Here is a 12,776-nt window from a genome sequence, read left to right as displayed (position 1 = left end):
TTTTCTAAAATGTAAACAAGGGCGCCAGTATCTGTCAATTGACGGTATGATGATTTGGTCTGTTGCGCGCAGCTCTGTTCTGGTTGCTCGCAGTCAAAGTATCTCTTTTACACTCACACGAAATCTCGTAAGAAACTGTCAACGCAAGAGTGATGAGAAAAGCAACAATATTTCTCTCTCGCTCATCAGCTGAATGCTATGGTAGCTTGCTTCGTGTTTGCCCGTTCAAGCATGGATAATTTTTTTACAAACGCAATCAGCATTTAAATTTTATCATTTTCGGTTAACGTAAGACATTGTAACTGTGTTGTTTGTAAGTCTGTACGTAATAGAATAAAACAAATGTTATCTAAGCAAAGAATAAGAGCATAAACATAGAAAACTTACACGTGCTTACACTGTCAATAATACATGATTTACCTTTGCGCACAACTATATAAGCTGAAAAACGAAATATTTTCTCGGGAAGCACAATATAAATGAGAAAAATTGTACTCAGTTACGTTAAAAGTGCCCAGGTAACCAATAAGCATTAAAATAAGCAGTAAATCAGTCGTTTATTAGCATCCCTGGCGTTTTATACTGCAGGTTGTTGTTTATCAGCTTTTTAACTGCATAACTGTTGTAAATTGGCATCCACAATTCTATTTAAATTCTTCTTGCTGGTAACTAGCTGCAAATAAGCATTGTCAGCACTATAAAGCCCCAGACACAATGCATACGGATTTTACTACGTTGCGGAAATTTGACAGAAAACCCATGTAAAAACTGCCAAATTGCCGCAACGTAGTAAAATCCGTATGCATTGTGTTTCGGGCTTAAGAGGGCTAGCAGTAAAGTAGCCGCATATTTTGCCAAAATAGCATTTAAGTAGCATTTAAGGCAACTTAAATGCTTATTGGCTTGCTTTTTTCCAATTGCATTGGAAATGCTTATTGGTTACCTGGGTGGATCTACTCCAAAGAGAGTAACTGTTTATTTACACTATTACGAGTAGCAGGTATATGTCAAAAGCTGAGTGGTTCTTACTCAGTTCTCATCCTGCATTAATTGACCAAATGGAAATTTCAACTAGACGTGAATAAAGTTGCCAAAGGCATGCTAACGTTTTCCGAAAGTTGTACCCAGTAGTCGCCATTACGCATGCGAAAAGGTCGATTTATGTCAAAAAAGGAAAATTAATTTGGATTTCGGAAAATTATAATTATCAAAAGAATCAATATAACAACAGACTTAATATTTATTTCAAATTCAAAGTTAATGTTTTTGAGGTACAACTTTGTCTGTGGTACAACTACAACCAATAATAAAGAAAAAGAAAAAAAAAAGACCTTAGCATTAGCAACTGACCACTGAGTGAATTGAATTGGTACTATAGCAGCGTGCGCAACGTCGTGTTGGCACTTCCTTGTGATTTTGTATGTACCGTTTTGGCAGTCGCAATCTCCTCGTTAGACGCCAAATATGGTAGTTATTAAAGTCGACGTATTTGTTGACCTCGTTTTATGGCATCATGTTGATAATATATCGGCTTCCATATATTGCGACATTTGCCCCTATTTAGACTACCCCGATTTACACGATTATCACAGTCGAAACTCGCACAAGGAAAATGAAGTGAAAAAGAAGGGCAAGAAGAAAAAAGAAGTCAAACTTATAAGTTGATTAGACTAAAAGCCACTCTTGTGTCAGATTAATAGTGCAAAATGAGGTATGTTGCATTAAATGATCATCAGAGTAGTCTAAATAGTCATAAAAAAGGGGATTATAGGAAGTCCGTCATGTAGTCCTTGCTGCGTTGATCGGCCTAAATGTGCAACATCCGACGAATCTGTGGAGAATTAAATATGACTAGAGTGTAAAATATACTAATCACCTAATCAACAGGCAACCATGCCGCCAACATCTCAGCGTGCGTGAGCGAAAATGAATAGCATTTCATCATTTCGTTTCACTCGACTGCCAGCAGCTTGATTTGGGCCCGCTGTCAAATTTTGAGCCCACGACATGCTGTTCCTGACATTCACTGCAGCTCGATACATAGAGATGTCTATTGGGTGATATTAATTGACCCTTTATGTTCTACGGTGGCAAAGCTAATCGGCACTTAGTGTCTTAGAACACAAAGAGTAAATAAAAGAAAGTTGTTGGCAATTAAATTCCGTTATGATTGTATTCACCAAGGATACGACGAAGTCTCCAAGTCGTATGCAAATACTTATCTGTCGTGAATAAAATACTAGTAGAATTAAACCACAGACAAACAGACATAACACTCGTTCTCCGTGAGATACGATAATTGCTGTTGATTTTTCTTCCAAGAGTTATGTCTGTTTGTCTGTGATTAAACAGTGAACATTTTTTGTATTGCGCTCTTCACACTCAATTGGACTGCACAGTTATTAAGTGCAACCTTCAAAACTGTGATGAAAAGTGTGCTACTGATAATATCGCTAGTAATCTTATATCGATAATACCATCAAACTTTATCGTCCCGGAAGAATATCGAAAATTGGAGGGTTTAAAGTGAAATCTTCTTCTTGATTTGTTATTATTTTAACATTTTTGTTCTATTTCTTACGTATTTTTGCTTATATTGCCATATTATCGTTATTAATTATTAACGATAACAAAACTTTATCAATAATCGTTATAGATTTTGACCGACATTTCCCATCATTACAACTCTCCCATCTGAGCTGACATTTGATTTAGCAGTGGCGCCAGTACCAGTTGTAGGGAAAGCAAATAGTATTTAATTTTTCATTTATTTCATATATGCTGCATATTTATTCAAGTTATGAATTATGCGTGGAATTATGTGTTTAGAAACTATTTTTATATTATTCTTTGCGTCGATAACTACTCTACGTAAGCATTAGAATTTAAATAGAAATCAACCAAGATTCATGGTTTTTTCCCACGAAATTTTGGCAACTTTTCTCACCTACAAAATGTGTGACTGGACAAGTGTGTTCAAAATCCAACTTTCAATGCAAAGAGCAATATTGCGCTCTTCACACTCAATTGGACTGCACAGTTAAAAAGTGCAACCTTCAAAACTGTGATGAAAAGTGTGCTACTGATAATATCGCTAGTAATCTTATATCGATAATACCATCAAACTTTATCGTCACGGAAGAGTATCGAAAATTGGAGGGTTTAAAGTGAAATCTTCTTCTTGGCTTGTTATTATTTTAACATTTTTGTACTATTTCTTACGTATTTTTGCTTATACTGTCATATTATCGTTATTAATTATTAACGATAAGAAAACTTTATCAATAATCGTTATAGATTTTGATCGGCATTTCCCATCATTACAACTCTCCCATCTGAGCTGACATTTGATTTAGCAGTGGCGCCAGTACCAGTTGGAGGAAAAGCAAATAGTATTTAATTTTTCATTTATTTCATATATGCTGCATATTTGTTAAAATTATGAATTAAGCGCGGAATTATGTATTTAGAAACTATTTTTATGTTAATCGTAGCGTCGATAACAACTCTACGTAAGCATTAGAATTCAAATAGGAATCAACCAAGATTCATGGGTTTTTACCACGAAATTTTGGCAACTTTTCTCACCTACAAAATGTGTGACTGAACAAGTGTGCTCAAAATCCAACTTTCAATGCAAAGGGCAATATCATTAAAAACTTTTGAGAGCAAAGTCGCCGTAACGGAGCATTATCACAACTGTGCCCATAAATGGCTGAATTAGGTGATACTTACGTGATGAAACAACGCCAAGTTGACAATTTGCGGTTTACTTCCAGTTCTTGCATCTTTCTATTCTAACTTTTTAGCTAGAGGTAATGTGGTATATTTGCGTTTTGTCACTGTTTTTCCCGACGATACAGCCATTGTTTGTTTAAAAACAAACTAGTCATATCAATAGTCGATTATTAAGCATCATACTTGAATGCAAAGACAGCAGACCGAAATGTTTAGTTCCTCCAATTTTATACTCAACCAAGTTTTCAATATGTATTTTGAGTCACGAAAGTCTTCAAAATTAGAGACAAAAACAATTTGCTATACCCCTCAGAAAACTGTCAGTCAGCCATTACACCGGAGCTCCTAGCCACACTTTTTTGACAGCACTTGGTGGTTTGTTTACATGGTGTTAAAGCTTGAATTGAGTTTTCTATCTTTGTCCGGAAGATCATGGTAAAAAATTATAGTTTTTATCTAAGAGAAAGCACCTTACATGCATTTTAAAGCACCTGATGCAGTAATCCTTCACGAAGGAAAGTTAAGGATTACTGCATCAGGTGCTTTAAAATGCATGTAAGGTGCTTTCTCTTAAATAAAAACTATAATTTTTTATCATTATCTGCTGGACAAAGATAGAAAACTCAATTCAAACTTTAACACCATGTAAACAAACCACCAAGTGCAGTCAAAAAAGTGTGGTTAGGAGCTCCCGTGTAATGATCTATTCACCACGGCTGCGTGCTGTAATGTTTACCCGGAGGTTACGGGGGTAACGTCAATATGTCACTCATTCGTCACTGAGGTGGAAATCATGTTCTTTTGCTTCAAAATCAAAAGGATTCTTATCAGTTGTCACTGTCAGTCGTGTCATCATCATCACCACCCACAAACGATAACAAGTTAATCAATCAGTTTTATAGCGATATTTCTACTAGTTTCAAACAGGTTGCATATCCAGACGTTTTTCAATGGGGTCACAATGAGTGACGCAATGATCATTAACAGAGAGGAAGTTTGGGAAGAATGGACAAGGAATTACCAAATAACATCAAAGGATAAAGGAATATGGCACTTTTCCATACTAAACACTCCAAAGAGACAGTGCTGGTTCAAAGACCTAGCCCTGAACAGCAAACAAACCAAAATCCTTAGCAGAATCCGAAGTAATCACACTTTAACGAAAGCAAAGAGATTCCAATGGGGATTAGAAAACGATAATATGTGCGAAACGTGCGGGGAAATTGAAGATTTGAACCACGTTTTGTATTACTGCTCAAAACACAACGAACTTAGAAGCAAAATCCCAGCATTGGAATACATGAAACCATTGAAGGAAGTTTTCATAGAAGAATGTGAAGAGAGTATGAGGCAAATAGTAAATTTCATCCAAGAAGCAAATTTACATATATAGTTAACTATAGTAAAACACAAGACGACCACACATAAGAAAACAAATATAAATGTATGTTGGCGAGATGGATCAACTATGGTCTCAGCCCTGTCCGTCAAAGACAAAACATCAAAAAAAAAAAAAACAGGTTGCATGTTATTTTCTATATAAGTTATGCTTGTGCGTGCCTGAGTATGGTTTACGATACACTCTTGTTAAAATGCGTTTAATTGCAATCACGGGCCATCAACAAACCCGTAGTGTCAGTGAATTTGCAAGTGTTTCGACCGCTATGGCTCCAATAAAATTGAACAAACGCATTTCGGTGTCGACGTTTTTCGCTAAATCTCACCCGAGTGATGAGTGCTGTGGCAGCAATGGTCTTCCATTAACGCCCAATTCTATCGGGATATTTGGCCGAGCACAGCTTCTAAAAAGCGATTTGCTCAAGCATGAAAACCTTTGCGAATATTTGGATATTGTTCGGGGAAAACATGAAAGGACAATAATCGTGCAGGAAAGCGCTGGCAGTCCGCTGACAGAGACTTTTATTGGTGAGAACAATAAGCATGAAATGCTTATGCGAATAGCTTTCCAAGTGCTTCGTGCACTAGGTCATCTGAATGAACAAGGACTAATGTGTCGGAATTTGGAACCTGGAAACATTCTCATCAGTAGGGACTTTAGTGTGAAATTGTATAACTATGGAATGTATTATATGACTGACGGAGGAAAATATGTTTCGTTTCCCATTGGGAATGTAAAATATCATGCACCAGAAGTTTTGCTAGATTCAAAACAAAATATCAAAAGCGATGTATGGGCTTTAGGAATGATTCTGGCCGAATTAGCCCTAGGCGAAACGTTTTGGGAACGACTAAAATTGTCTCAAATTGTTAGAAAAATACTAAGCCTAACTACTGTCTCCAATGTGTTTGAGAAACTGGCGCGAGAACAGCAGAAACTGGAATTGTTCCATTCGTTAGATCCGGCACTGAAACGCATCATCGAGGAGTGTTTGATTGTTTCCGTCCGGAAGCGACCACAAGCCCAGGAACTGTTGGAAGATGAGGCGTTTGATTTTTTACGTGGAGAAACTTTTGGTTTTCTGGACCCAGCTGGATTGACTTTGCTGGAACGTCATTGTGATAATTTGGCAGAAATTTACTATCTTTGGCAATTAGCCGGTGGTGATGTGCAACAAGAGTTGAAAAAGGAAGGACTAATAAAAAGCGAGGCACCTATTTTATCCCTGCCGAAGTAAGTGAATTTTGTAATATACATAACAAACCATACAATGGTTTCATTTGAATATTTTCTTCTAGTTTGGTACTTCTCAATGGAAAGTCGATCTCTCCGCCAAAAAGTCAAAGTTTTCTGCATGACAACCGCGGCATATGTTTGAACTTCAACATTCTGCTTGAGCGTTTATCGAAAATTCCCGAAGAAGATTATCTTCCGTTGATCTACACCACCAATGCGTATTTAGAATCTCCTGTTTTTAAAACCGATTTGCCATTGGTGATACGCGAACGTGATACTGTTTACCAATTTCATCGTATAATGCTACTTAAAACGTTGCTGCATGGCTACCCTTATACTCAAGATCTACTCAAAAGTTTTGCTAGTAAGGACATTCCGCCACCCTTTCGTGGTAAAGTTTGGGCTTGCCTATTAGGTGTCATAGAGAATGGTATGTACGAACAGCTTGATAAGTGCAGCCCGACTCATACTGATCGACAAATCGAGGTGGATATTCCTCGCTGTCATCAGTATAATGAGCTTCTCTCATCCCAGGAAGGGCACAATAAGTTAAAGCGACTGCTGAAGGCTTGGGTGACCGCTCATCCGCAGTACGTCTACTGGCAAGGGCTGGACTCATTGACGGCACCTTTCCTATACCTCAACTTTAACAATGAAGAGCGAGCCTTTCTCAGCCTCTACAAATTCATACCGAAATATTTGCATTTGTTTTTCCTCAAGGATAACTCCGCAATCATCAAGGAGTATTTGGTGAAATTCTTTCAGCTTATATTTTTCCACGAACCCGTTCTGGCTAAACATCTGCATGGAATTAACTTCATCCCAGAGCTGTACGCTATACCCTGGTTTCTGACAATGTTTAGCCGTGAGTGACACAATTAAAACTGTTTGCTTTCCCTATGTAAATAGTAACTTGACGTGATGTTTCGTTTCTTATACTTACCACAGATGTTTTTCCTCTGCACAAAATATTCCATTTGTGGGATAAGCTTATTCTGGGCGATAATTCGTACCCTCTATTTATTGGTATTGCAATCCTGAAGCAGTTGAAGACAACGCTGCTTACTTCGGGCTTCAACGAGTGTATTTTGCTATTCAGTGACTTACCGGACATTGTAATGGAAACATGTGTGAATGACTCCGAGTCTATGTACCAATTTACGCCTAAGAGTATTGCCTACCGAAAGTACGCAATGCACGAAGAAGAACCGGGAGAATTTGTGAGTCGAGGTTATTTTTTGTTGTTGTTGCAATATTATATCCTCATTTATCTTTTAGGATCTCAAATACACTGACGAAGATCACAAAGAGGTGCAGAGTGAACTGTATCCCCGCATTAGCGTCTACGATTTGATTCGACTGCTACGGGATCGACCGGCTAGCGTTGCAGTTTTGGACCTACGATGCAATCTAGAGCATCGCAAAGTGGCTATCGACAATAGCGTAAACGTTCCGTTCAGCTCTGTTTCGCTGAAGGAGACTCGGTTGGACATTTTGAATGTACCGAAGCTGGAGGCATATATGCGCAAAAAAATTATCGTCATCGTGAGTACATCACACGAAAGTGCGATGCTGTTTGCCAAGTTCTTAGTGGACTGCCACGTTCCGCATGTTTGTATTTTGCACCGTGGGTTCGATGCGGTGTATCGAACCGACGACAAGCTGGTTCTTCAGACATTTGACTACATCAATACGCTAGCGAAAAGTGTACCAAATATTTCCAACTTTGTGGAAAGTTGAACATTTTTTGGTCGATTGTTATGTTTATCTGAGTGGATAGTATTTGCATAGGAAACTTTATTGTGGAATTTATCATTTAATGTATGATTATCAAACAGGTTCAGTCACTCATAGAGTATTGGGATTATTTCGAAAAATATACCTATAGTATATTATGTTTTGAAGAATTAAAGTTTACACATACCAAGATAGGAGTTGAATTCATTAACTTCGAAGTAAAGCATGATGCTATTAATTCACTTTTAAAGAAACACGTGTCTAGCGAAAATATTTAAATAGTTGATCCATGGTAAGCTCTATTCATCGTAGTATATATAACACTAGCACCATGTTCTATTCATCATGATTTGGTCAACGGCTGGATTATGCGTACCGTCGGTACCTTTCGCACGAGTAGACATAAGATAAATCCCATAGTGGTACTCAGCCTCTTGTCCAGCATCTCATATTCCTACCTCCTCGTGGTACCAGTCGGATTACGAGCAATCTTAGGGGAGATTTGATAACACACCTTGATGGAAACTAAGGTCGTATGCTGACAGGAAATGGGGAATCATTGTCCTCGTGTCAGTGTGGGTCGCTGCTGTCTCGATGGTCCTCCAGCGAACATGGAAAATTATGGACGAAAACCCCTCTCCCGGGAAGCCGACAAGACTGATTAAGATCACCATGAACGGTGCACAATGCTGTGAGAGGATATTGGGCTCGTTTGAAACACGCAGGGGTCTTCGGGATTTTCCTGCCTGATGTTCAACATCGTGGTAGAAAGTGCGGGTTTCTACATGCAGAGCACATCTTCAATAAATCAAGCCAATGCATCTGTGTCATGGACATTGCCGGGAGGACGTTACTGGTGGTTACTGAGCACTATACCAAGCCTAACATGAAGCAAAGAAGGTTGAAGCGCGATCTACTAGCTCGCATAGGCAATAGTGTGATAATCGACGGGGACGAGTTTGAGGTGATGGACGAATTTGTATACCTCGGGTCGCTGATGACGTTGGATACCAACAGCAACAGAGAAATGTGTAGACGTATTCTTACCGGCAGTCATGTTTACTACGGACTCTGCAAAACCCTAAAATCTGGTAAGTTTCATCCCCGTATTAAATGTAGCATGTCTTTTTCTTCTTCTTAATTGGCCTAACGTCTTACGACAAGGCATGCGCAGTATAATTTCTCCATCTGTTTCGGTTCATGGCAACTGATCTCCAGTTCCGCGGGCACCCAGTGCTCGCCAGATCTCGCTCCACCTGGTCTTGCCACCTCGCTCGCTGTGCCCCTCTTCGTCTTGTTCCTACGGGATTTGATGCGAAAACCATTTTTGCAGGATAGTTGTCCGGCATTCTAGCAACATGTCCTGCCCAACGTATTCGTCCAGCTTTAACCATTTTCTGAATACTTGATGCGCCGTAGAGACGCGCGAGCTCGTGGTTCATTCTTCGCTTCCATTCACCGTTCTCTTGCACTCCGCCAAAGATGGTTCTTAGCATCCGCCGTTCGAAAACTCCGAGTGCTCGTAGCTCCTCTTCTAGCAGTGTCCACGTTCCGTGCCCGTAGAGGACAACCGGTCTAATTAGCGTTTTGTACAGTGTGCACTTTGTACGAGGTCACAAATTTAACCGCAAGTGTTTGTGGAGTCTGTAGTAGGCCCGACTTCCGCTGATAATACGTCTTTTAATCTCACGGCTGGTATTGTCCTCTGTTGCCAGTGAGCCAAGGTATACGAACTCGTTGACTACCTCGAACTCATCCCCGTCGATTACCACGGTACAGCCCAAGTGGACACTGTAGCGCTCGGTCCCGCCCGCCAGCATATACTTCGTTTTAGACGTATTTATCCTCTATCCATCCATCCATCTATCAGAACGTGGTCGATTTGTGATTCTGTCTGGTTGGGTGATCTCCAGGTATGCATGTACAATGTATCAATGTACAATGTAATGTATCATGTACAAAACGCTAAAAAGAACGGTAGTTATCTATAGGCACGAAATGTGCACAATGCTCGACGGGGACTGGAAAATACTGGCCGTTTTTAACGTTGTGTGCTTAGGCCCATCGTTGGTGGCGCATGTGAGAGCGATGTATGGAAGAGAAGGATGTGCCATGAGCTGGCGCAGCTCTTCAGCGAACTCAGAAAGTCGCCATAGCTGGAAGGGTACAATGTGCAGGTCTTGTGAGAATGTCGGACAACTGGTGACAAAAATAGTGTTCGCCTCGAATCCGGTTGGTACCAGATGCAGAGATGCGCTGTGTGCGGCAAAGTGGGCTAAAGTAAGTGGAACAAGACCTGGAAAATGTGGGACACTCGAGAAACTGGAAACGGACTGCCATGGACCGAGTATGTTGGAGGAACGTTGTTATGCAGGGGAAATCCTGAGGGACGTCGCACAAGAAGAAGTTAGTAAGTAAGTTATAAAACACCCCAGTTTGAGCTTTACGAATAGCTTTGTGTTGAAAAAAGTGTTTTAAAAAACTAAAACAGAAAAGGTTTTTGATAAAAATTCTTTGACCGTTGAACAATAAAGTACGTATTGATGTCTTGCTTATTCTTCCTTCAGCATAGGTATCAGATTTTTGAGCTTCGGCGTTCACATAAAGGGTGTCCCACATCAAATTGCATCACAGAAGAAACGCTGTATAGAAAATTACCTTATTGACCGATTCTTTTCAACTTTCGGACAATAAAATATGACCCATTAGTAAGCTTTCGGCATATTTATTTCATACAGCTTCGATACCATAACCATATGCTCGCACCTTACGCTTAATTCCACTCAAAAAGTTTTTTACAACATCTGGCTGCAGCTTCTTTTGTACGGAAACCCACTTTTTCTTCATGTCTTCCTCAGATTTGACCTTCTTGGGATGTTTCCGTATTGCCTGCTTCGTAATAGCCCAGTATTTTTCGATGGGCCTTAGTTCCGGTCCTCTGGTTTATGTCCTTGGGTACGAAAGTAACCCCGTTGGCTTCGTACTACTCCAGGACATCCTTTGAATCGTGACATGAAGCTAGATCCGGCCAGAAGATCGCAGGGCCCCCGTGTTGCTTCAACAGAGAAAGCAGGCGCTTCTGTAAACACTCCTTGAGGTAGATCTACACGTTTACATTCTCGGTAGTCACGAACGGCGCACTCCGTTAGCCTCATGATGTATTTCTTGGCAATTTTTGAAAGTTTCTGCATCCTAACTTCCGGAACATCAAATTTGTGCTGGGTGGTGAAGTACAGTAGCCACGGAAGCTGCCAGAAGTCCACCTTAGCGTAAGTCTCATCATCCATGCGGCTTCGTGGGCATTTAGGTGTACAGTTTTCGGGTCTGTGACTTTCCCACCGTATTTTGTCATTCGCCATGATTTGGAGGCTTCTGCACTTTGTACGTAGCCGTTCCTCCCGGTCCTTGGCTCTTTGAACGAAAGATTTGGATAGATTCAACTTTTAGGCCACATCCTTGACCGAAGCATTGGGATTCCGCCTAAACGCTTCCACGACACGCTTGAGATCATGATCACTAATAGAACATCCATTCTTATCGCATTTCTCCTTCCGTTCGATGCTCAGAGTTGCGTAGTAACGATACACGACTCACCGTTGGCTGCACGATTCCGAGTTGTTTTCCGATGTGCCGATGAAAGAGTTGAGGATTTTCCAGGTGCTTGCGCAAAATAAATTCGCGACGTTGCCTTTCGGATGAAGCCACTTTTTCCAATTTTCGAAAAACTGACCGCGATAAAAATACAGTGTGAACCATACACTCTAAACTACTTCTACCAAAACTTTCAAGAGAAAATAGCCAATGGTTCTACAGCGTTCCTTCCGTGGTGCAATTTGATGTGGGACACCCTTCAGGTATCAGGTTTTTGAGCTTCGGTGTTGACATAGCACATGTTTGTTTTTCAGTATTGATGTATCCTTCCCCCTCCAGTTCCCGTGCTGACTACATTACTTTCCTGTCTAGTAGTAGAATCGGATCATGAACCAAGTTTAGAATATGGTGATCTCAGACAAATCGGAATACCCGGATGCCCTTGTTAAGACCAGTTTCCTGGCATTGCCCCTTGTTTCCTCTATTTGTCGAAATGATTGATAATGGATTCGCTACAGCTGCATAGTGCTGTATCGAGAACTCATCTTCAGTCCACTCAGTACTTGGCGGCTCGTCGCCAATTTCTCGAGTATCTCGCAAGGCAGCTTCGATGTAGCCGAGCCATATAACTGTAGGGTATCGTACATTATTACATATAGGAACATGACTGTACTATGTTATAGCTCTGTATATTACAAGATTAGCGTGCATTGCAGTATACGAGAGAAGCTTGTCGTTTGTTTGGATCAGTGACATACGGATGCATTTCGTCAGTGTACTGGAGTCACTTGTAGGAAATATAATATACCTTGCACCGTACGATAGAATACATTGCATTGATAGCAATATACCTTGTGTATCTCGGATACTTTGGACAGCCGCCAGGAGAATTGGCAGTTTTACGAATAGACGCGAGAAGTGAGCATCCGACAATAACACGTTGAGACCCTCTATTGCTGATGTCAGAAGGGGGGGGGGGGGGGGTTGCGGCAATGTCATCCAACGACGTGGTCGGTTTCTACTCTGCTAAAAATGATGCGGAACATTTTTCGGCAAGCTCCAGTTCAACATCAAA

The 12,776-nt window shown here is 40.4% G+C and overlaps 2 protein-coding genes across 2 annotated transcripts in view; both read left to right on the top strand.

The window, feature by feature from the left end:
- Nucleotides 1-4,617: 4,617 nt before the first annotated feature.
- LOC128738401 (TBC domain-containing protein kinase-like protein) lies at nucleotides 4,618-8,285 on the top strand. The gene is made up of 4 exons (XM_053833500.1): nucleotides 4,618-6,370; nucleotides 6,436-7,238; nucleotides 7,322-7,593; nucleotides 7,652-8,285. Exons 1-4 carry the CDS (start codon nucleotides 5,181-5,183, stop codon nucleotides 8,111-8,113), a joined length of 2,727 nt encoding a protein of 908 aa, XP_053689475.1. The 5' UTR covers nucleotides 4,618-5,180; the 3' UTR covers nucleotides 8,114-8,285.
- A 654-nt stretch (nucleotides 8,286-8,939) lies between these two features.
- Nucleotides 8,940-12,776, top strand: part of LOC128746204 (chaoptin) — a 140,543-nt gene continuing 136,706 nt past the window's right edge. Inside the window, exon 1 of the mRNA XM_053843250.1 lies at nucleotides 8,940-9,201. Coding sequence (XP_053699225.1) covers nucleotides 8,940-9,201 — 262 coding nt within the window. The remainder of the gene's footprint in view (nucleotides 9,202-12,776) is intronic.

The sequence above is a fragment of the Sabethes cyaneus genome, chromosome 1, assembly GCF_943734655.1.
Source record: "Sabethes cyaneus chromosome 1, idSabCyanKW18_F2, whole genome shotgun sequence".
NCBI lineage: Eukaryota > Metazoa > Arthropoda > Insecta > Diptera > Culicidae > Sabethes > Sabethes cyaneus.
Note: the sequence above shows the minus strand (reverse complement) of the source record. Positions and strands in the feature narration are given on the sequence as shown.